Source organism: Atractosteus spatula, chromosome 7, assembly GCF_055471065.1.
Source record: "Atractosteus spatula isolate fAtrSpa1 chromosome 7, fAtrSpa1.hap1, whole genome shotgun sequence".
Taxonomy (NCBI): Eukaryota; Metazoa; Chordata; class Actinopteri; order Semionotiformes; family Lepisosteidae; genus Atractosteus; species Atractosteus spatula.
Window position 1 is genome coordinate 35,398,502 of NC_142712.1, and position 25,665 is coordinate 35,424,166.

At 36.5% G+C, this 25,665-nt stretch overlaps 2 protein-coding genes across 2 annotated transcripts in view; one reads left to right on the forward strand and one right to left on the reverse strand.

Annotated features, from left to right (window-relative positions):
* LOC148830850 (synaptotagmin-6-like) overlaps positions 1 to 17,361 on the forward strand; it is a 105,111-nt gene extending 87,750 nt beyond the window's left edge. Inside the window, exons 4-7 of the mRNA XM_088921920.1 lie at positions 4,891 to 5,011; positions 8,943 to 9,114; positions 11,153 to 11,303; positions 13,097 to 17,361. Of these exons, the coding sequence (XP_088778046.1) occupies positions 4,891 to 5,011; positions 8,943 to 9,114; positions 11,153 to 11,303; positions 13,097 to 13,168 (516 nt within the window). The 3' untranslated portion in view covers positions 13,169 to 17,361. The remainder of the gene's footprint in view (positions 1 to 4,890; positions 5,012 to 8,942; positions 9,115 to 11,152; positions 11,304 to 13,096) is intronic.
* A 2,074-nt stretch (positions 17,362 to 19,435) lies between these two features.
* On the reverse strand, positions 19,436 to 25,382 carry LOC148830851 (olfactomedin-like protein 3A). Its single transcript, XM_088922254.1, has 3 exons — positions 25,166 to 25,382; positions 22,711 to 22,996; positions 19,436 to 21,459 (listed from the first exon to the last, which is right to left on the reverse strand). Exons 1-3 carry the CDS (start codon positions 25,268 to 25,270, stop codon positions 20,675 to 20,677), a joined length of 1,176 nt encoding a protein of 391 aa, XP_088778380.1. The 5' UTR covers positions 25,271 to 25,382; the 3' UTR covers positions 19,436 to 20,674.
* Between the last annotated feature and the right edge of the window lie 283 nt (positions 25,383 to 25,665).

The window sequence follows — 25,665 nt, forward strand, 5'->3', positions numbered from 1 at the left end:
TATGAATGTTACTGTGAAAAAGAGACACAGACAATGGTATTCTCAGCACTCTTATCATTACAGCAACACAGCATCTCTTCCACCAAATGTGCATAGAAAACAAGAAAAACCTGAACAAAGACACCCTCTGCAGCTGTGGCTCGGATCACACCAGCTAAGCAACTTTTGTGAAACAAAAGACACATTAACGAGTAATGCATAATGAAATGATAGCATTTTTAAAACATCAATCTTTAAAAACAATAATGAGATATTTAATTTGTTAATAAAACTCTGAAAACCTAACCAATTCAATTTGGAAATGAAAAACTCTGTATTTGCGTTAGTAATGCACATCCATTAATATTAGTTATATTACAAATAGTATATATGCAATTATGTGTAATAATAGCTACAGTATAGCACACTGTAGATTTTGATACACTGTTGTCCTGAAGTTGTTTCTCATTTGTTTTACTGCATATTAATGCTATAAATAACAATCACTGCATGGATGTTAAATCAGGAACATCTGAATGTTTGGAATGTTTACAAGACAAATTGAAACAAACTTGTTAGTTGAAACAAATATTAGTTGAAAGAGTTTAAACAAATGTTACTGTGTTTAACTGTAGTGTTCCACATCCCCCAGAGGGGACTGTTCCAGCAGCCTCTTCCCTTTTTCCTTAAAACTCACCTTCTTCCCCCTCCTTCTCTATAAAACAGGAAGGAGTATAAAAACCCTCCAGCGAGTAACATGCCCTCTGTGAAATAAAGGGCAATTAACCTTCTCCAGCCTACAGTATCAGTCCCCACTTTGCCTACATAGAACCAGTTTGGTCATATTTCATTTTAAGTGCTGTATATTGAATTGGAATGTCCAAATGAAAGATTGGTCCTGGTTTGAACTCACTCATGCGAAAAACATGCTAGTGGTCTCCTTACAAGAGCCATCTCAATGGCCTTGCGTGTTTCTGAAACTCACTGCACACGCTTTTGGTTTGAAGGTAGCTGCAGTAAGAGTTGTTAGAAATGCAGGATTCACATATTAATCTGTCTACAACATGTGACCATGATGCACCACGGCTTCAGTGATAATAATTGTGAAACGTTAAATTGTGATGTTCGACTGAGTGACAACACATTTTACTATGGCGTTTTCACAGTTGGTTTTAATTGGCTTAAGAAGAAACCAGGAAGGTGAAAACAATAAAGGAAAGTGGGATTTGTATCATTACAGTGCAAATGGCAAAACCACTTTGAGTGGCCTGGTGTCTTCTGCCAGGGCTTTTCTGATTTAAATAAAATATTGGGCATAAAACATTGGAAAAAACAGAACCTAAAAAATGTGAGAAATCTGAAATCTTTGATAAGTTACAAATGAATTATGTACACTATCTCCTTGTGTCAATTAATTATAAAAACAAAATGAGGAACATGTGCCAAATCCCAAAAGCATCTCTGGTGTGCAAATATTTTTCCATATATATAAATATGTATTATGTGCACAATTGAAATGCAGTCTTTTCAAGGGGGCAAGAAATTAGGAAACAACTGTTACAAGCAAAAATGATGTTAGAAAGTTCAACTCCTTCAATATTTCAAATCTAATTTGAGGGCTGGCAGCAAGCGCAGCATGTGTGGATTTAATAAAACATTTTACTTTTTTAATCCTGCTGTTCCTTCCTGAGTTTAATAAGTGTGAAATCCTGGTCTAATATATAACAAATATGCCAAGTGGGTTTTTAATGAAAAAATAAACATTGATTGATTGACTGTTTGATTGATAACATGGTAGAAGATTATATCTCTTATGAGCAAATTGACTTTTTCTCCTTGAACTAAATCGGGAATCAAATGTACATTTTCACAAGGACACATTACCATTTAATTTAAAAGCAGTTTTAGGCCGATTAAATATGGCGGTTCTCAACTGCAAACTTTTTTCCGCAGTATTTCAGTCTATTTAATGCATCAACATTACTTTTGTCCAATTCAGTTCAATTCAGAGAGGACTGTAAACTAATAACTTTAATAACCTGTTTTTAATAGTTTTTGCATAATCATTTCCTGAAATATTTTAGGGCGTACTTTTAGAGTGAAATATTTCTGTGTACTTCTAAAAAAAGAAAGTCAACTGCTGAGTGTTATCTAAAATAACATTCTCTAACTCCCACATTCAGTGGAGGTGAAATGTACTGTATGTAGTGAACAAAGTCTGGATTATCTTCTGGGCCTTGCATCAGCAACTATTTCTTTACATATGAACTACATATTTTTCATTAAATGAAAGAGATTACATTTTTAAAATATCTGTCTTATTTGTCATTGAAAGAGTCGTCTTAGTTATGGTACTACTTCAAACTTGCGATGGGCTGCTCAGGGTTGACACCTTTCGGTGCCCCTGGGATCTTTTTATGGGGTGAAAAGGTAAAGGACAAATCCAAAAGCATTTTTAATAAATGTGAACAAACATTTCATTTTTTACTGATTCTTCCACCATACATTGCCTCAAGGAGTTTTCTTCTGATGGGAAGGAAAACGAAAAGAGAATTTCAAAACTATACAATAGATCTTTAGATTCGCATGTAAAAACTGAAACGTAAAATTTTGTAATTGCAATGAATGCAATAAATTAAACACCCACATCTATATTTGTAGTAAAATGTGAATTAATAGCATATGTTTTTAATGAACTTTAAAATTAATTAACAGATGTCTGATTTAAAGTGCATATGCTAAATTATGTAAATGGTATTTTTTTTAATTCAGCTTACAGATGGCCTCAGAAGGTGCCTTTCCCCATTTTAAGAGCTCTGCCTCTTTCATTACCTCTCTTATTCCCTGGGATTTTAAGGAATCTTTCTTGCTCTTTTGTAATATTGCAGCCTAGCTTTAGATATGTAATAATGAGTGAATACAGTATTCTATCAATCTAACATCTATAAAAAACATGAATGTATTATCTGTCATAAATGCTATCAACATGACCCAGTGCCTTGATTATGTACTGGTGTTAACTGGTCAAGCACATAAACTGTGTTACCAGTTTGAAAATACATTTTACGGTCTATAATGTTTTTGTTTGAATTACTCATTGGCATAAAAAGTAAGATGTTAATATTACTGGGTCCAAATTACTTAGGATATACTGGACTCACCAAATTTACAACCTCCTATTGTGTCTTTCTGTTTCAGCATCACTATTTTTTAATTACGTTTGATCTAGTCAGACTCGTTCTACTCTGCTCTGGAAATGTTCAAATAGATAATGGCTTCCTCAAAGGCCAACAAGAAAACCTGTTGCATGTCCTGCAGTCATATGGGAGGTCACAAGGGACCACAGTTTCATAGAAAACATCTATTGGTCAAGTTTATTGACTATGGATGAAAGGGTCTGGACTGGAATCTACAAATTCACCAATAGTGGTGAGGTTCATAATATACTTCAGACTGGAGTTTTACCCTATAGTCCATTACAAAAGATTTTGGTCCACTGTACATATACAAGCAATTAAAAACTCTAGGTGTTATCATTTTAAAGCCTTTTTATACTGTATCATTTGTGAAGATCTTCAAAAATAACCGAATGTCCTTTCCAGGCAGTAAATGAATTTTTAAAATTTTTAAATAATTAAAATTAAAAAATAAATGTAACACAAGCATCAAACAATCCTTATGCTTTTATATCAAGTTACAGATCCAGAGAAGGCTAAAAGCACTGCCCCTTTCAAGTGAATGCCTATGATATTCAGACTTAATGGAGGGATTATACAATGATAGTTATATAACTTATCACTAGGGCAGTTGTTATTTTTCTGTATAACCATATTAATCAGAAAGACACTAAAGTGTCTTGGTGAGACCGTTCAATAATCTTGTAGCTACTGCTAAAGTGGCAGAAAGCAGTTAGCTCCTTGTGTGCAGTGCTAATTTTATTGAGCTGTGGTGATTTGCAGCAAAAACACAAAGCATTCCTTTTAATTGGTGTCATAAAACATGCTCTGGCAGAGAGGCACAAGGGAATGGTCATGGCTGTTGTTTAATGAAGTGACAAGCACGTGAAATTTAAAGGCAGAATTCTAGAGCTGGACAATGTGGGGAACTTTATAAGGCATCAGACAACGAAAAATTTAAATATAGGATTTTCAATGTTATATTTCAAAGCTTTGAAGTGGAATAACAGCTGAATTTTTCATGTTGTGCTAGCTTATCAGAATGGGTTTCATTGTTTAAAATAGCATGCAGTAGCGAGGCAGTAACATGAAATGATGAATGTAGCTGTGTAGTAGTTCTCACAAAACCACACAGTATGGCATGGGCATTGAAGTAATAAACATGAACTTGTAATCAGGGTTATTAAACATATCAGACATTAAACACTTCATGAATGGTTCTTGTTAAATAATTCTCTTTACTTTTTCTTAGCAAAAAAAATAGTTCATTATCTTTACTTTATTTTTCAAATTTCCTTGAGGACACGTTTTGTCCGTGGTGTTTTATATTTTAGTGATATGTAGAGAGGTTATGAATGCCACTATAGCAAAACATAACATCTGTACTTGCAACAAGTGTTTCATTCATGATTTTTGTCACATATACAGACATAGTTCAGGTGGGTAACTGCGTCAGCATGCGTAGGCTGCAAAGGAACAAGTAATAGGTTTATTCCATGCTGAAAAGAGAAGAAATCACTGACACCCGAAGTGGACTCCACAGCCGAAAAGTTGTTTCCTTTCTTCTCTTTTCAGCATGGAATAAACCTATTACTTGTTCATGTACAGACCTATACAAGAACATTTTTTCCATGTTTTTGATTTTGTAAATAATAATAAAATGGTGGTCGTATTCTCCCTAAAGAGCTCTGAATGTATGCTCAAGTGAAAACTGTGCTTTCACTCCTCTTCACAGGAGAGTGTTGATCTGGGAGAAATCATGTTTTCACTATGTTACCTACCCACTGCTGGCCGTCTCACACTCACAGTGATTAAGTGCAGAAATCTCAAGGCCATGGACATCACTGGCTACTCAGGTAAGAACTGAAAAGTGCATTTTTAGAATCTGGCTCCCCGCAACCCTGCATGTATGAAGCTGTTAGAAAAAGGGTGGATGGATGAATTTCAAATTGACACTATTGTGGTCACCAAAATGATGATTTATGTGTGAATGTACTATAGTTACTATTGGTATATGAACCACTTTAACACACTCAGTTCTATCATTGCCAGTCCTGAAACATGCGAGAAACTGAATATTTGTAAGAAATGTCACACTAATAAAAACATACAAATCTGAGTGAGGCTTTCAAATAGGAAAGATCACTAGTCGGAAAGCCTCAGCTCAATGATCTTATGTAAAATTGGCTGTGTTGATGGTACATCTTTAAGGGAATGCCAGGAAAAACAGATGTTTTTTTCATTAAGGATGTGATTAAGGAAGGTTTGGTGCAGTCTGACTGTCTTTTTCAACTCTGTTTTTCAACCGGTCTCATGATTTTATTCACTAGCACAATTTTATCCTAAAACAAAGTATAGAGAGAACTCAGAGGCTAACTGCTCTGTTCCCACTTGCATTTTAAATTATTTTTCAAAATTCCTATTCCTTTGTATTCTTCAGCATTTTTCTTTATGAAGAATTCCAGCCCTTTTCCTTTAATAATATTAATTTGTTGGCTGTTGTTCATTTTACATGATTTGACAGTGTTGTTTGTTTTGTAATTATCAATTTCATTGAAAAAAATGAAAAACAAATAATAGAAATTCAAGTAAAAGTGAACACCAAAAATACATATCTCTGGACAGCTTTATATTGCTGTTCTGGAATGATAGAAAACATATACAGTATATATATTTGCTGAATACACATCATATATGGTCTTTTGTCTGCCACTTGTATTGCTGAAGTAGATGTTAAAAGGCTAAATGCCATGCTATTGTTACAGCAGGTCAACGTATATGTCGAACACTAATACAAGTGTCTGCTGCTTCAGTTGCTTACTAAAGTGTCAAGCTTATATTAAATATGAATCTCATTAATTGAAGTTTCACAAATTGATTATTACTTTCATTTCATCTGCAGGAAGGAAGGCTTTAACAATTCTCCGCGCAATATTAAAAACGTTCCTTTGAAGATCTGATGACTTTCCATTGTGCTTTACTTCAGTCTGTGAGCAACATCTATAGCAATTACATTTTACCCCCCAAGCAATCCAGTTTTACACTAAGTTATTTCATCTGCTGTTTTTTATATGAGCTCAAGATAAACACGACAGCTTACATATGTTTTGAGGCACCCAGGCGGAATGGATCTAAGAATCTAAATGCTTTATTTTAACTACAATCAGCTTTTACCAAAAACAGTACAATAAATCTGCAGCTAGACACTAAAATATTCAGACACAAGTGCACAAAATGTGAATACAGTACATCTACCTAGAAATATTTAAAGAATCCTCCAAGTGCTATAGCCACTTCAGTAAAAAATCATCTTCTTTTATCAATAGGGCATTTCATTCAATCCCACACAATTCTGAGTTTCTTCTGCCTATATTAAATATTGTTATTGAGCTTAATTGCTATCATCATTTTATTTCATGGTCTATAGGGAGTCTGCATTTTCTCGTGTGTCTTGGTTGATCTTGAAATTCTCCATTGCCCTGTAATGGACTGGTGTACCAGTCCAGGGTGTTGATTGGATTTGCACCCAGTACTCCTGTGATAGACTCCAGGTTGCTGTGATCCTTACCTAGAATGAATAATTGTCTGATGTTCTTTTTTTTCATATGGAGAAATAATCTACATGATATGCATGGAATCTAAAACTGGTCTCAGAAATGGTAAAATTAAAGATAAGATACAAAAATAAAGCAAGGATGCACTTCTGCTTCTAGCATATTTTATCTAGTTATTGTTTCTCCAGAACACTCTTGGTCTTCTCTTTTGTAGCCTAATACTGCCACCTAACTACAGAAACAAGAACTGTATTAATTATAATCCAAGATCCTGGTTAAAAAAACTTTATAGAACTAGAATTTGTTAACAAAAACATTTAAGGACAGTAGAGGCACACACAAAAATAACTGGAATTAAAAGACTATTTTATATAATAAGTATTTTAGAAGTAGCTAACATAAGATGTGTCCGTGCTCTTGTTCAGTAGCCTAAAACCAACTCTGAGACATGAAGCCGTAGTGAATCCCTGTAGGTTTCCGAATTGCACTCTGGAGCCAGAGTGGATTATCAGACCCTCTGGAGCCTGGAACCAGAGTTGATCTTAAAAAGCTGCTGGATTCTCTCCTGACAAGCACTGCAGCTGCTGTATAGATGAAGTGTAACCCATCTGAGTAATATGTGCCATAAAACATCTACATAATGTAAATGGGATACCTTTCTCTTCTTGGAATAGCTATGTCCTTCTTCAAATCTTATCAGATCTATTAGAACCTCTATCTATTAGATTCAAATGCTTTCAACACAGAGACAGATTAAAAAAAGAACAAAAACTTATTTCACACAAATCATAAATAATTAACATTGTGAATCAAAATCTGTAGTAAGGATTCAAAATAAGTACTTAGATAGTCAGGCTACATCTTCTTAAAACAGTGATTCTGTAATGAGCAGCTGTCTCTCGGAGCTGTTGCATCCCTAACAACTAAAGCACAATTTTGAGATGGGGTGGGCAGTTCTGATCCTGGTGAGCCTGTATGTCTATATATCTCAGCCCTTAACGAGCTCAATCAGCTCATTATTGGCTTAGTGGGACTGATTTAACAGCTTCCTCCAACCCCTCACATGCCAAAGCTCTGAAGAGAACTGGAAAACCTGCAGACAGACTGCAGACCAGGTTTGCCCACCCCTGATTTAGAAAGAAAATTAGTGCAGGCATGCGCACACAATTTAGCTAGGGATCTGGTGGTCCAGCTGATTCCAATTAGGATTTTTTTAAATAGGTAGAGAACACAGGTTAAGGTTGGGGGAGCAAGAGTTGGCACCAAAATGAGTCCTGTTGATTAAATACTCATCCGTTGTTCTGTCAATTTATAAAAAGCTATTCTGTCATATTGAGAAGATTGTTAGGTAAGGTTAGAGATGTGGGAATGGATTGCATCTAGAAGTATGAAGAGTGAAGCACAGTTTGCTTTTCCCAAACACACATTTAAGTACTAGTGGCGAGCACACTCCGAGGACCCGGGGCTCCATTGGGAAAGAAGGTGTGAGCTCTCAAGTAGACAGTAACTTATGAGCAGGAGGTAGATTTAATTACATACAGAGTTCCAGCCTCAGCCCTGCCCAGCGATTCCCCATGTGATTATATTCCACTTCAGAGCATGCAGGGTGCAAAGACCCAGCTATCAGGTGGTTAATATGTGTAGGTTCTCCAACACCATGCGATCAGTTAAGGAGAATCTGCCAGAATGTCTCAGTTCTGGGCCTCATGACCCTGGTTGGAGAGGGTCTAGTGGTCTCTGTTTACTTAAATAATGTAAACCAAGCTTGAGACGGGTGCACTGTTGGGACTTGAATCCTGAATTGCTTACCTAACTTCTGTAAGATACTTTGGATAAAAGCATCAGCCAAATAAATTTCAAATAATAGCATGAAATGTCAATATTTTTTTTTTCAATTAAAAGAAAGTCTGAGGCTGAATTGAGTTTTTGAGTTCTTCTTGACATGTGGGTTATCTGTATAGTGCCTTTAATCTTGATTACTACTAATGTTTTCCACCCTGTGTCCATGTCAAAAAATGAGAAAAGGGCTTTACCAGTATTCTATACCCCTGCTCTGGTGCAGCCATGCCAAAGAGACATGTAAGTTTTGTACTGGACATATAGGACTTGGCAACACTGTATTTCATTGATCAAACCAATAAAATTCCATCATGAAATTGATTTGGCTACATATCCCCTACTCTCTGTTGTGCTAGATCTTTTCTTTTCTTCTCCCTCCTTTTTCCCTTCGCAGACCCCTATGTGAAAGTGTCCCTTATATGCGATGGAAGACGCCTGAAAAAGAAGAAGACGACTATCAAGAAAAACACACTTAATCCCACCTACAACGAAGCGATTATCTTTGACATCCCACCAGAGAGCATGGACCAAGTCAGTCTTCTCATCTCAGTCATGGACTATGACAGGTATGCATCCTACAGTATGTTCACACCAACACTCAGAAGACAGACATAATTTTAAAGTACATTGTCATCATAATTGCCCTGCGATGGACTCCACCTGGTGCCTAATGCTTGCCGGGATAGACTCTGGCCCCCTGAATTGAATAAAGCATTTAGAAAGTGGATAGATAGATCATCCTCATAATACTAACTATACAAGGACTGAACAAACCGCACAAAAGTATTCCTAAAAACTAAGCATATTTGAAACTCATTTTCATTATGCATTTTCACCTCCTGATCTATCTGTTCTTTTTACATAAAAAATAGGTTGTATAATTTAATGTTCAGTATTATTGTGTCTTGTATATTAAAATGAATTATGTGTGCAGAGTATACACACTTTGATAACATGACAAAAAAACAAAATTATAATTAAGAAATACTGTCCATATAGTCCATATTGTGCAAATAAGTTCATATACTGTATGTAGGATATGGCTCTCACTTCACAGATGTAGCAGTGCCATTTATGTATTATCATTGTGGGATTCTTTGAAGTGTAGGATCTGTATGTAAATACCCTTTTAAGTACAAAATAAACAAAAAACATCAAACTTCATTTTAATTATGTTATTACACAGAGAATGAGAAGACAGAAGCATACCCTAAAACTGACTTTGTACAGTGTATAAATGTTTAACACAGTTTCATCATGGCATTCTCCTTATACATGTGATTTGCAGTGTTCTCCCTACTTTAGCAAATCAACTTGCCCCTTCAAGTTTTAATTTTGGTCAGCTTTGGACTGCTTCTTCAACCACACCCTGTTTGCATTTGTATCTTCATCTTCTCATGTGGCAACACTGTACTGTCTCAACCTATAATGATTGCAATTACTAATTTCAAAAAGCTGTTGTGGGAAGAGCCAACAATAATAAAAAAAACAGATTTGAACCAGAGTGCATGATAGTGATTTATGTTGAATTTGACAAGGAATTGATAAAACAGACCAAATGCAAAGCTGCAATTTTAAAATTGTGTAATGGACTACTAATAACATACAATATTTACAATACTGCTTTCAAATCTGGTCAGTTGATGCCACAAAAGGAAAGAGTTCAGAGACAGATTACAGGACCTCTTAAAAATATTGAGAAAGTCAACCCAAAACACTACTGCAAGCTCCGCTAAAATTACAGGTACACAAGGAGAAATCCTGGTGCACTCTGATCTCAAAACTGGGGCTCAGACTTAAACTTAGACCGGGTGTTTGAACAAACTTATACGGCTCATTCCATAGGAGTCTTCCAAAACCAGCTGGGTGCCTGAGAGACTGCTCAAGTGCTTGCCGCCAGACATGCAAGATTAGCTGACCTCTCCTTCATACTGTAGCTTTCGAATGCTCTTTGTAGCATTTTGAGAGTGTATGTAAATTAAATAGACATATATTTGTATCCCCCCCCGCTTTGAAAATCTTGATTTCAGATGTTTTCGTGGCCCCCATTTCTCCTTCAAGGAGCCAGGTACGCATGACTGGTCAGATGACTTCCTATTATTTGTAATCCTTCTTATGTTCTGTTTGAAGCCAGCCTTCTCTTAATGACCACAGTTGGTTCTGTTTTCCCCACTGCTTTGTCATGTCCTTCCATCCATTCTCTAGCTGCTTCATCCAGCTCGAGGTTACAGAGGAGCAGGAGCCTATCCCAGCAAGGCCACTCTGTCGCAGGGCACACACAGGCGCACACTCTCACCGGCACCGTTTTTTTCCAGAAGCAAATTAACCTACTAGTGTGTTTTTGGACCGTGGGGGTAAACCAAAGCACCTAGAGAACCCCCACACGAACACAGGAAGAAAATACAAACTCCACACAGTTAGCAACTCAGGTCCCAGAATTGAACCCATGGCCCCAGCTGGCAGCCAGGGTAACCGTTATGCCACTGTACAGCCTCTCTGTCATGTCATTTATTGTCAATTGAATCTTGCCTTTTTTGTCTCCAGACCTTATTAACAATTAATGGAAACAATTCATGGATACCAGCCTTCTCCATTTATCTGTAGGGTGGGACACAATGAAATAATAGGCGTGAACCGTGTGGGAAGCAACGCTGAAGGTCTCGGCAGGGACCACTGGAATGAAATGCTGGCCTACCCTCGCAAGCCCATTGCTCACTGGCACCCGTTACAGGAAGCAAAGAAATCTGTCAAAGAGGTTTGTGCATGTCGTCTCCTTTCAACTTCAGGCTTTGATTTACATTTACACCATCTGCACAAATATTTGGTTAGTTATTCTCTAGAAGGAACTTTTTACAGGGCTTCTGTTTACTGAACAGTTATGGAAAAGTACTTATTTCAAGTATTGCATCTCCTTCCTTTTCTTGAGTTTATGGGACTTAACACTGCACCCACAAAGGTTGGTGAGCTCTTACAGAGCTCCTTCCCTCACAAATGCTGACCTTTATGTCAGAAAAGAATAGCAGACAGCATTAGTATGTTAAAGCGCTTTAACACCACCAATTGAAAAAGGAAATGCAACAAACTGGACTAGTGGTGTAAGAACTGAGACACATACAGAAACAAAAGCATAAATCAGCTAATAGCTACCAAATTAAAGTATGAGAACAAGCCTGTACACATAAGAGAAACCCAAAATTGTGCATGATAGTAGAAAGCCATAAGGCAGAGAATGAAATCAAATCAAATCAAAATCAAATCAAAGTTTATTTATCAAATGCACAACAATACGGCGTGCAGCAGTAGTTGCTGGCAATGAAATGTCTTTTTCTGCGAGCTCACAAAAATCACAAGAATCACAGAAATCACAAAAATCACAAAATTAATTGAAAAGAACAGATAAGAACTGTGGGATGAAAACATATAAGGATGGTCAACAGGGAGGAAGAAATTTTAAGAACAAAGAATAAACAAATTAAGGTCTGTGGTTTCTAGTTAACACTCACATCTACACAAAATGTGGTGACAAATTCGGCACAAATATAAGGACTTACCTTAACTTCAATTATCTCTATAGGCAATACAATAACATACTGTATATACCGTACACTCAAAACTAGCATGCCAAGTCCAAAAGTAAAGCTTTACTATTGCAATCCAATGTGGAAAGACTGCAAAATGAATGAATAAAAATGACTTTAAAAAATGAATTAACAAAAATGAACAAAATTCCAAGACCAAGTCCTAAAGAATTGGAGACTTACTGTTACTGTGCTGTTATCTTTCACATTTCAAAAACCGGTGGAAGTGCTGCTCTGTTTCTAACTCTTAGAGAGAAGCAGCAGTAAAGGAATAGGAGCTTGGCCCTTTACTGCAGTCATCCCAGGCTAACCTGAGAACTGAAGGGGAGAGGGCATTGCCTTACTGGAGAAAGGAGCCAATGGAGATTGAGCTTGTATAGTGGTTTAGGTCAGGACTTAGGGAAGCACCTGGAAAGACTGGTCCTGCAGTGTTTTTTTTTTCTTTGTGTCCATGATTTAACAAGTTTTGAAAATGCCCATAATTTGCAATTGATGTATTAATTCTCTAAGGTGCAAAATATCATTTATTACCTTTGGTTTGTTTTACTGCTGTGGAATTGGGGGGAAAAAAGGTTTCAGATTAGTTTTTGGTGTAATACCAAAGGGTATTTATTTCTCCTGCTGTCTGGTTTGATTTGTGCTTGCAGACAAGATGCTGTCATGACCTCCCCCTTGCACAGTGAATTTGAAATCCTTCCATCTGGGCATCGATTTAGATTGCCTAGATTCAAAAACAATAGAACTAAATTATCTTTCATTCCCATGGCTATTAACCTGACTAATTTGGACAACTGATTGTATATTTCTCACATTTGGGACAATAAAGGAAGTAATTAAGTAAGATAACAAGCTCTTCAGTCTTGGGTTCTGGTTCTGTTTGTACCCCCATGTTGCTCCGTGCTGCTGCTCTTCTTCATCGCCTCTTTGTCTTTTCATCGCCAGTAACTATTGCTGCTCTCTTGCTGTTCAGTGGCAGGGTCGCACCGCCAGCTTTGACAGCCAGGGATCCTGCCCCTCACCCAAGCCCCCATCAACTCCCTGAAGGAGGACCAGGCCAGGGTGGGTTTGCAGACACTGCTCTACTCTTGCCATCTTCTTGTCTGAGGACAATTCCTTCTTTGTCAATTGTCATCCAACTTGAAGAGTCACAGGACAACACAAATTGATGGAACTTCTGACTGAGATCAATTGCATCTTGACATGGTTACAAGAAACATACATTCATCATTCCTATCTGGTTTTAAAACAAACACTCAACCCTCTTGATTTTCCATACATATGTATGTAATTACTTAAAGGTACCATGCCAGTTTGTTGCCAGAGTGCTGTATTTCAGGGGCATGGAGCTCTTTATAATACTTACAGTCTTTTATATAGCATGGAGAAATTGACACAGGGAAATCCCAAAACACACTAGAACTACACAGGAAATTACCATTGCAGCTGACAGCAAACCGAAATGGCTAAGAAAGAAAATGTCTGAGAGATAATAATTAAGTGTAGGTGATCAAAAGTAGTAATATATCTGCTTATGTGTTGTGTCCTCATGCTCGCTAAGGTCAAAGCAAATGAGGTAAAAATAACCTCAACATAAGGTATAAGGAGCCCAGTAATGCTTGGAACATGCATGTCATCTTCCTAGCTGTCCCCAAAGAAAACATTTCATAAACATGCTTCCTGCTAATTCTGTTTAGCAAACCTCAGACACAGGTCTGTACCTCATAAGTGGAAAATTGTAAAGTCCATCTACAAGTAAGGAAGAAACCAGTACCAGTTGAGAGAAAAAAAATCAGAAAGTCTTCAAATACATATACTGTAAGTGTATAGTGTCATTTCCAACTCAACTGGAAAATACAACTTTTTAACAGTCTTAGCACACAGGCAACGTGAGTTAAGGAAAGGAAGCACTAGTCCATCATACCTACAGTTTTCTTTATTAAAGTAACATATGCAAAACAAAGAAAAGAAGATGCTGTTTTGAAATTTCTATAAACTCTTGTGATCTAGTTCCCTAGACATGGTTCGTTTTAAAACCTAAAGAGGTAGAAATCCAAGTGAAAATCCCAAGGATTAAGATCTGTTCAATATATAGAAAACAGAGGGCAGTGTTATGAGAAGAGATCTCAATGTCGATTCACATGATCTCTCTTGGCATTTATATTGTCTTTTTAAATTTGTGCTGAGTGTTTGATCTCATTTTGTATCTGGCTATCTTTTGCAAACCCTGTAAGATTTTTAAATCTTATTGTTTAATCAGTTTAATCAGTATTGCTTAAACCGCCATTAAAATCAAGTTTTTATTTATTGACCTTGTGGAATAAACCACACTTATTTGCTTTGATGATGATCATTCATCCATTCTCTACCAATTCCACCTCTATGGGCCCACTCCAGTCTGTTTGTCTTAAGGACAGCCTCATTCCTTTATAGGCTTTCATAAAACTTTAAAAACAAAGAAAGCAAATTCCCTGGACTGCTGATTTATAGAATAAACACTCCTGTTTTAATGTTTTATTCACTGGACCCCTCGGATTTCTTCACCCCTATTCTTTCTAACTTGTTGTGGTTGTAATAGGAGACCTAATTTAGTTAGCAAAATTCTCTGTTGTGTTTTTTCCCTGTCAAAATTGAAATTGAAAACCTGTATTAATAGTTTCAATAGTAGTGTTAGTCTTATCATATACTTTTGAGAGTTTAACAAAATATATTGTCTGGAATTCATTACTAGACATTTTGCATGTTGGCCAGCAACTTGCGTGACCCACACAGAATCTGAAATTTGCCCTGGATGGTATCCTTTGATTCCTCTCCTTGAAGGTCTCTGATCTCTGGACTCCCCAAACAGACTCATAATCCTTGTACTGTGAGGTCCTGATCTTGGGTGGTCAGGCATACTGCTACTGCTGAAAGCAATTACAACAAATAGTATGCTGCCCTGTTGTTCTACACTTTGCATGAAACTACTGAGCTTCTGTTTTGATATAGAGCACAGAAACTGGGAATTTACACAAAATATTGTCCAAACAGATTTAGCAAATTGCTCCAAATCACAGTTTCACAATTTCAGAAAGACAACATAATTACCAAGTGAGAGAACATAATATGACCTTTCACATTCGTATTCTTAAAAAAACTGTATTCAAGGAAAATATCAGTTAGGTGGTTCAATTAATGAGTTTTAATAAATTTGTAGGATAACGCTGATGGTTTCTCCAGTTTCCAATCTAAAAAGATGTGTCCCTGTCTGTACTTTATTATTTTTACTAGCAATATTTTACTAAGCGTCTAAACGTCTAGATCAATGCCTCCATTTTAAATGTATTATGTTGTAAATTAATTATTTTATTGCATATGATACTTCTTGTTTGTTTTTTCCATTATCATCAGTCTCACCCTAGGTAACTTCTAAAGTATGCTACTGTTTTATGTATTCTTTGAAGAGTGGAAATACTGCCATTCCCTATGGTGTTCTGCTAATTACCTTTTCACAAATTAGGTATTCCACTAGTATGTTCTGTTTTTGTATGAAAATGCCATGAATTACAGGGATTTGAGATAAAAAATAAACCCTTCAATTTGATCATGCCTATTGTGACAGAGGCATGAGTGCATTTCCATTTACTCTATGAAGCACAGCAGTTCATACACAGTATGAAGGAGTGGTTAGGGTTCTGGTTACTCAGCTAGAGGGTAATTGGTCCAAATTCTGCAAAACCTCACACAGATTGTTTAGCAAATGCCCTGCTTTATACATGGGTCTCCATGTTACCATTTTAAATGAGGAGTTGTAGAGTCACCTCATGTATAAAGGAATGAAGAAGAATCACATTATAGATTTCCTGTTTGGAGTTAAGAAACAAATTAACACCAGAGTGTATAATTTCTTTATTTGACCACAATCGAATGATTTCAATAGATCTGTTCAAAAGCAACAAATACCAAATTGTATTTCTAACTCTTTTGCAGCAAACTGAATATTTTGAATGGGTGGGTATCTAGCAAGATGTTACCCCCTCATAAAAAAAATAAATAAAGATTTTTCTGTCTTTTGCATATTTTTGTACAACAACAAGCTAAAGCACAATATTAACCTTTTTCTGGCATCTGGCTGTAATGTCCTGGCTTCTGCAACTTGGTATGCTGATAGGGCGTCATTTGTACATTTTTAGTTGTAATATTGCAAAAATGAAATCAACTCATATTTTGGAAGGTTGGGGGTGTGTTAGTGTTAGAAGAGTCAGAAATAGGTGCTCCACAGAGCTCACAAATCAACCTACGAGAGTCAGACTTGCATAAGATTCTTTGTAAATGTTTTCAATTAGTTTACATCATTTCACATTGCAGGGGGTGCATACAGGAAGGAAGCACTTCTTGACTTTGCACAGAACTACATGAATTACTCAGCTTAGCCTTAGCTATGAAAAAGTCAGAGAACGTTACTTTTTCCCCCAGATCCATTCCAGTAGTCCCTCAATAATTAAGGGCTGTAACTATGGCTGCTGAGAGGCTACAAAGTCATGGTTGTTTGCCCCATCTAATCTGGGACAACTTTAGATACCTTTTTCCGTTCCTGGATGTGCAGATGCCATCTGCTTTCTATTGTGATATCTATAAATAGGCAGCAACTTAGAGAAAATGAAATAGTCAGGGAGACATCTGCAGTTGGCTGAAGTGATCAATGTTCACTTGGATTTTAATGTGAAACAAGTAGTCTGTTTATGTACATTTCCAGACTGTAGCAGAAAAGGTCACAAACAATTGTCAGTTCTACACTTTAAAAAAGATGGAGTACTTATTTTAAAATACGTGTTAGTGTTCTTTATTACATTATATACTAAAATGTATACACATGTATACAGGATGATCTGTGCAACACAAAAATTATGGAATTTTTCAACTCTTTATCTGTAACTTTCAGTTCACACAGAATTTGACAAGTTGCAATGTCACAATAATCTTTTTAATTGTTTCCTACGGTACATGGTGTTTGATAATGTTCCTCTGTTAAGTCATTGTAGCAGAAATTCTGTAGCTGGTTCAATTGGCTTAAATAATTTGGCTCTGTTTCTGTTCAAGATTGTTTAACTGTGCTTTTTCTTCTTCCATGAATTCATGCAAATGAGTAATTTCCAGTTTTGTATTGAAAATTTCTATTTGTATCTATATATGTTTTAAACCTTTCCCTGTGTTTTAAGGATAGGGAAATGTAACAAATAAACCTACCAAGTTCTAAAAGAGTGTTTTGGCAGGTTTTTTTCATTGTCAGATTGAGAACCCTTGACCAAAATAATGAGTATAACAGATAAATAATAACAGATATGATACACCTAAAGTGCCAAAAGGCCACTTCTTGTTTGTCACTATTTTTATTTTTTTACATAACCCATTTCGAAATAGGAACATAATTTCTGACTAATAATACGTACAGCATTTAGGAATCATCGATCTACAGACAGACTGAGCAGATCTGAATGATCCATAGAGTGTGTGCAATTCTCCTACTAGGATGCAGTGGATGCTGCCCTTTTAATGATTCAATCGCCTAGTTTAAAAGAAAGAAAGACAGTAGTTTGTGTACACCCTTTGTTTGTTTTCTGTTAAATCCAAGAATTATAATTATAATTATCAGATTATAATTATAATTATGATTCAGTAGAAGGGAGCATTGTTTATTTAAAGCATTATTTTTTTCAAAAAGCCAAATCTTTTATATTTACAGCACTTTTGGTCTTATCGTAAAACAACTTATATAATAATATAAATTGGAATAATTAAGAATAAAGAATAAGAAAAAAGAATAATTAAGAACCCGTCCTTTAATGTTGATAGTCTCAGTTTTACACTACTCTTTTTTTTCTTCTCTTAAGCACAGGGAACATTAGTATTTTAAGCATGTTATTATTCTTATCTCCATTTACATTTTCCAAATGGAGAATGAAAAACTGCAAGCATGTTGAAGTCTTGTAATAACTAGAAACCCTATGATATAATCAGCAAGATAACTATAACTTTTCTAGTGCCATATTTGTCTTGTAGCTTTGATTACAATCCATTCTAAATTCCCAGAACTTTTCAGAAAGTATGCCAATTCAGGAAATCACAACTGATTTTCATTGTGCTTAATTACCTGCAAATATGAAGAGATGACTAGTAATCAGTTATACTGGCACAAAGAAATCCTGTGCATGCTTCCAATTTATGTCAATGATTTTTAAAACTAGAATGTATTGCCAAGCAGCAAAGCTAGATTTCATTCATGCCAGTATTTGAGTGTTTCAGTATGAGGTCCAATATGAGATGTTTCAATATGAGGTTTATGAGTAGGTGGTAAACTTGTTAAAAATATGACTTTAAAAATATAAATGTTACAGCCAAATCCTAAGAGACCAACACACTCTCAGAACAGCTTGTTCTTTTTAACACTTTAGCTCTAAAAATGTGGACTTTACCATAAACAGTATGTGATCCCTCTGATAAATTCAATTTCAGGTTAGCTTGAAGCAGGCAGTGATGATTATAGTTTGAAAAGATAATGAAATATTGCTTTCAATATCTAGGAGTAAACAAAGCCATAATACTAATACTATACATAGTAATAATTTATATGGCACCTATATCACCCTGCAACTCACAACTGGCAACTCATTGAAGCTAAGCAGGTAAGCAGGCTAACAGACATCTTGGCCAAATTGCCCCTTGGCCTTTAACAATCATGACCTCCTAGATATCCCTATCTATGAATTGGCTTCAATACTCTCTACTCCTCCCCACTGAGAGCAAGCTGGTGTGTGGTGAGCAAACTGGCACACAATAGCTGCTGTTGCATCATCCAGGTAGGAGTTGCACACTGGTGCTGATGGAGTCCCCATTACCTGTAAAGTGCTTTAAGTGGAGTGTCCAGAAAAGCGCTATATAACTGGAAGGAATTATTATTACACCTTGTCCCAATCAGTAGTCAGAGTTCATGTGGTTGCATTAAAAAAACAGGCTTCTAAAGCACTCATCTTTTTTTCTATAAATTTTCCCAATATTTTGACAATAATCCATTAATTTTAGAGAATTGTTCCCAAAGCCAAACATTACATCGTTTTAACAATAGGGGCTTCGTGTTGTAGCAATGCAGTCTCGACAATTTTAAGTGTCTTTTATATGAAATTATACACTTTCTATGCTAAGGTTTTAATCCTGATTGTTGTTATTAGTAGTATCATGCTCTGTAATCCTACAGTATGTTTAATATACTTTTTTTGCTCAGTCTTTCAATCAAATTCCAGTGTGCTTTATTTTGAAGTTCAACTCAAGATAAAAGTAGTAAAATTAACTTTTTATTATTTTGTATGACATTTTGGAACATACACTATAGAATCAGAAACTAATACTCCTTCGGTGTTAACTTAATCACATACAACATGGAAGAATATACAAAAACCATGTTATACTTTGACATACAGAACCTATTGACCTAACAAAATACACTTTAATTTCTAGAGGTGCCCTAATTTTAAAAATATACAGGGTGTTTAAAGATTGAGTCTAATGATACACAACTGGTTGAAATTACATAAAAATTCAGGATCTACATTAATATGTCCTAGAAAATATCTGTTCAAATATCAGTCAAAATCAATCAGTCAAAATAGACATAAGAAAAGAAAATGTACTGCTACAGACTGTGGAAAAATAGGACAACTCCACAAGACTAATGATTGAGCAAACATAGTAGATAATAGTGTACATACTGTATATATCAAACAAAAAAATAAATGATATCCATTACACTATAGGAAAAAATGTATAAATTGTTACTATTAATGCATCTGGAATTCTTTTTAAATGATCCTTTAAAGTATAAAAGCTTAAGTGCAACTAATGTGTATAATTTTAACATTTATATTGCTTTTTCCACTCCACTGGCTGAATTAAATAGCGTAACTCAGATTATTCTTTTTCTTCTCATTTGTGAAAATGGCAGGCACAGAATATAGTGAGAGTTGGGTTTAGAAAACAAATTGCATTAGCCATTATTCGATTTCCTTGAGAGTTGCAGCCTAACCTTGCAGACATACTGTAGAGTCCAAGGTAGGACTATACCTTGCAAAGGACACTGTTTCATCACAGGGCAGACACACACACGTGAACACAGATGGTGTGTCTAAGGACTGAGAATAAAAAGTTACACAGGTACAAGAAAAAAAATAAAAGCTCCACATAAATGGCATCCTGGACCAAATTGTAACCCAGAACCTTGAGCTGTGAGGAAACTGTTATGTCACTGTGCCACCTGTTACTTCCATGATCTGCTGTGAAATATTTTTTATTGCATCAAAACAGTCCTGTTAATCATAATGGGCATTCAAGCAATCGGCCACAAAAGTCCTCAATAAAGACCAATACATACTGTGGGAAAATCATGGAGCAGATAATAATTTGGGAATGACGGGTTCATTAAAAGTACAAATACACCTCTTATTGCTTTTAGTTTGATTGTTAAGACATTTCTCTAAAAACAAGAAGCTGAAGACATCAGAACTAAGAGGATCAGCGTATCTCACACCTCCAGTTTTTTCTTCATGTTAAGCTTGTAGAGGATCTGATATCCATCATCCCAGGCATAGATTTGCTTCTCCCGAGGGTTGTACTTCAGGCTGGAGTGCGAACCATAGCGTTTGGGGAAGTACACTAGCGGGGCGTCCTCATTGGTCACCATGTCGCTGACATCAAAGACGCACTGCACCCGGGAGCGACTGGCCAGCTTGGTGTTGTAAACCACGTACACTGTGCCACAGATGACGAACGCAGCCTCAGCGTTTTCTCTCTGGCATGGCGTGTCCCACATCTGTTCAATATCAAGTGTCCTGGGGTCCATCTTAGCCAGGCAGATATTTTTTTCGTTCTCCTTGGTGGCATACAAGGCCCACAGCCCCTCTTCATCTGCTGCAAGGTCTATGTAGGTTTCTGGAGAAAGGCCGTAGACTGGGACTTGTTCTTCAGCTGGGAATACTGCGCTGTCCACCACTGTTTCATTTTTCAAGTCATATTTGATCACCTGGAATTCCTTTCCTTCCTTCACATAGTATGCATATCCATTATAGACTATGTGTCCCATACCTCCCCAGGGAAAGGGCAGCTTTATCTGCTTTGCCTTGGAGATGCCTGATGAGGATGTGAACTCACGAATGGTGCTGAACTCATACAGTGTTTCACCCATGGTGCCATTAAAGATGTACACCTTTTCAGACGCCGTCTTGGTGTCTTTTGTCCACGTGCCTTTGGGGCCTCCCATTCTCTTTAAGATCTTCATGGCTTTGATGCTAGATATCATATCCCTGCAATCTAGGGGAGGAAAACACTTGTGAACTGAAAAATTCCAACTAAGCTGTAAATCACACATGCAGTGCACTGATGCACAAAAATGATCATCTTCAAATCACACTTTATCTACAGTCCATTCCTGACTGATTAAAGAAATAAGATGATTTATGTGGTAAAAGCTTTGTGTAAATAACATAATTGCTGATGATTAATTTTGTAGACATAATCAGTTAAAGTCCAAGTAGTAGGGTATGGCAAAGGATTCACTTTTTGCCACAGTTTATGAGCTCAAGTCCGAATGAGTTGTCACACATTAGTGTTCTGCAACAATGATGCTAGAGATCATAACCTACAGAAGAGGCAATTGCAGTATGGCTAAGAATATGAATTACTAAATATATAGATCTTTAAAAGCACCTTCCAGGGCAATAGCAGAATCATCTTAAAAACACAATGTGACTCTTTTATATCACAGATCCCTGTCTTATGTTAAGAGCGAAGCCTAAGCTTCAAAGGCTGTTATCCTACCATGCACTGGAAAAGCAAACGAAGAAGGAAAGAGCCCAACCCTTTATAAAAACAAGAAGTATGAATTATATAACAAGGAGTTACAGAAATAGAAAAAGACCAAGTGTTGATGTTGACTGTATTCCAAACAGTGTGGCAAACAAAAATCAAACAGTGCAGTTGAATTAGGAACTTTGAAAACGAATCAGGTGAAGTAATGTTTAACCTACACAATGTTCTAGTTTTTCCATTGTGGGGAACTACTTTAGAAAACAAGTTGCATACTTCAACAAAGGCTCTCCAAGAACAGATGTAATGGAGAGAAATAAAAGAATCATGATACTGTACGCACAGATCATTTAAGGAATCTCCATTAATTTGGAAGCAAGACATCAGGGTGATTTGACCTGGCTATACAACATCCTGCCATTAAAAAGGCCAGCACTTGAACCCAAATGGAATTAATACTAGAAGTTTTAAGAGTGAGAAGAGGATGCACATATCCTTTAAACGCAGAGTGTTTGCACATGTTGTGGAATCCAATACACATGGACACATGGAATGCACATGGAATCTCTAAAAAAGGCTAGATTACTGGATCAGTTCAGGTACTGTATTAGCAACCATCATAATGAGAGGCACTGAATTCCCTCCTGCAATTTCTTGTGATTTTAAATGCAGTTTTAGTAGAATCGATTCACAAGTGAGAATTTTAAATTTTTAAAGTGAGAGGTATTATACTACCCAGCATTTAGATTTGCTTACCCGTGAGCTTGTCGTATTTGTCCTTCTGTTTCTCTTTCACGTTGGTCACCTGTTGCTCTACCAGCTTCTCATCCACCTCCACGCAGGGCGGTGAGTGGTTCTGTGTTTCCAGGTAGTCCATTTCTCGCTCGATACGGTCCACCCGCGTGTTGGTGTTCTCTAGGTCACTGCGCAGCCCCTCACGCTCCTTCTCCACGTTCTCCAGAAGGCCCACTATCTGCTGCTTGAACTCGCGAAGCTCCGTTGCGTAACGGTTAGTCTGATCATGCCATAGGGAGATGCGATCCTGAGGGAGAGAGAAGGAGGGAGAGGGGAGGTCTCTGCAAATGAATGATGCTTTATCTGTTTTTAGTTTTCAGGTTTTCATCGAAACGACTTTGCACTGCATGCATGAAAGACTTGCTCCATTAAGTGATCGTGTCATCTCAACATTATTTTTTTCTCTTGCTTTAATTACATGCTCAGATATTCTCACCCACCAGCATATCTCCCTTTAAATTATTTACAGTCAATAGGTCTTTATCACATCCCAAATTAGTTACCATATTTTACCATATTTTAAATGAACTTATTTTAAATGTGATTGCATACTTCTGAATTCTGGTAAAATTGTGTCTGTCCTTATCATTTAACTATAGGAGAAACATTAAACATATGTATACATAAGTGACTCAAAGCAACACAGGAAAAGTGCAGAAAATTCTGCGTTGTGACAGCTTTGGGGGGAGTTTCATCTGTAAATACTGATGAGAGATTAATGGCATAAAACAATCACCTGTTGTTCCATTTAAAGCAAAGTTTTAATGAAGGCCATATCATAAAAATAACAAAGAGAACCTAGTTAAAAATTACTTCAAGAGTATGGCAAGGCCTGTGGTAAAGTGCACATTTAAGAATAGCATTGCACAAAAATGGTGTAGTTTCTGAGAAGAACCATCTCTTTTAACTCCTGCTTGTCCTTACAGTATGTGAATTTTGTATCTGTTAAAAATGTATAGAAAAAAGATAAAATGGAATGCAAGTACCACTAACAGGGAAAGAGTGATTTAAATGATTAAGGAGCCAAGATATACTTCCAAGAGTTTACCTACATTTTTATTATTTCAATCTTTCTCTCACGATAAAACCACCATGTATCGAAGACTTTTATTTTACTGCTTATAGAGATTAAGCTCCTTGGGTGGAGTAGATCAAGACTACATGGTTTACTTATTTCTGTCAATGTATATTTTATCTCTCTTCGTGGGGTTACATCATATGTGAATACTTTATAAAACACCTTTAAGAGACAGGTCCCAGTGCTTTTTCCTATTATGACAGACAACTACATTGTGAAATTAGCCTTTTTAGATGCGAAATGTTCAGCAACATATTGTCTAAATAATTATTGAAATAATCACTTTATTTTTGATTGGGAGTGTAAATCCATAGGGAAATACTCTAAGGATTGTATGTCAGTGCTTGTAGATGCAGTCAAGCTCAAAGGCAAAGTTAAACTGTTGAGTAATTTTGAAAAATTTGATAACTTGGAGATGACAAATTTAAAAGCCTTTCGTATGACTTTTTGAATAAAGTAGAATGTTTTACTTTTGCTATACATTACAAGATTAATATAAAACTACAAATATGAATACTTCACATATTACAAAAATGTACATTATACAATACATCTATACCGTGATTCCTTCATAAAGAATTGTGCTTTGTCACCCGAGTCACATCACTGTGGTCACTACTACTCTGTTCATGAATGCACCTCATTATTTGTACCTGTTACACCCATCAGCACATCTCCACTGTGTGATGTCACTGCATTTGCAGAGTGTAAAGGTGTACGTAATGTCTGTTTCTTAAAACTGGAGTCTCCAGTCCTGGAGGGTCAATGTATCTGCAGGATTTCTTTGTCTTATTTAGTCTTACAGTATCTCTACTTTTTCTTCAAAAGAGAATTCCACTTTCTCGGTAAAAAGGTTATGATTGATGAAAAAAATAAGAGTGATCTTATTCCAAATCAGTTTACTGTCACACAAATCTGATCATTAGAAACACAAGCTTCTAATCTGCTTTCCAAATGATTCAGTGAGAGGTTAGATACAGATTTACAACACAGCAAACTTAGCAAAACAAAGTAAGAAGCAGGACTTTCTTATGCACATAAATAGTCTGTTGTAGTAGGATATCTTTGAAAGCAGTCTGTGTAAATCAGATCTCATTCATTGTAGGAATAATAACTCTCCATTTTTTTCTATCTACGCAACATCTTCAGATTGCCGTTAAATATCTTGCCATGAAAGTTCAACCATGTAGTACAGAGTAAATTGATTTCTTTCCACGTTCTCACATCTGTGTTTCATTGTATGTTCGGATTACTTCAGAAAGCTTTGCCAAGATGTTGAAATAAAGCACTACTCATAGGAGTGCAGGGCATAGCTGGGGAACCAAACTGGGAACTTACCTCTATGGCTAAGAGTCTCCTCTCTAGGTATTCCAGCAGCGCTTGCTGCTGAGCGCAGGAGAGGCTGAGGAGAGCAGTGAAGAGAAGAAGAGATGGCACAGCCATGGTCCTGCCTGAGGGGAAGAAGGGCAACAATCACTCCAGAAGAGCGTGGATTCTGGTGCAGTACTCACAGCTGGCTGGGTGCGTATGGCTGAAAGAATCCACTTCTGGAACTGGAAAACACTTTGGCTCTCTCTCAGCAGGAATGTTTTCACAAATGCAGAGGGAGGAGTCTTTTCACATCTGGGATTGCCATTTTCTCACTTTTTCCTCTGTCCCACTGCTGTGATTGGTCCCTGGAGCAACATTCTGGACATTCCCAAGCGGTCATTTCCTTTACATGGCTATAAAACGTGTGAAAGAATTGTGCACAACCATAATATGTAAACTTCGGCTTCGGAGCACATTTAGTAAGAAGAGGAAAAAAGCTTATATTTCCAGAAAGGCATCACAGACTT

Coding starts and splice junctions, on each gene's coding strand:
- LOC148830851 (XM_088922254.1), bottom strand. CDS start 25,270: ATGGCTGTGCCATCTCTTCTTCTCTTCACTGCTCTCCTCAGCCTCTCC. Junction 22,997..25,165: donor GGAGACTCTTAGCCATAGAG/GTAAGTTCCCAG, acceptor TCTCTCCCTCAG/GATCGCATCTCCCTATGGCA. Junction 21,460..22,710: donor CAAATACGACAAGCTCACGG/GTAAGCAAATCT, acceptor TTCCTCCCCTAG/ATTGCAGGGATATGATATCT.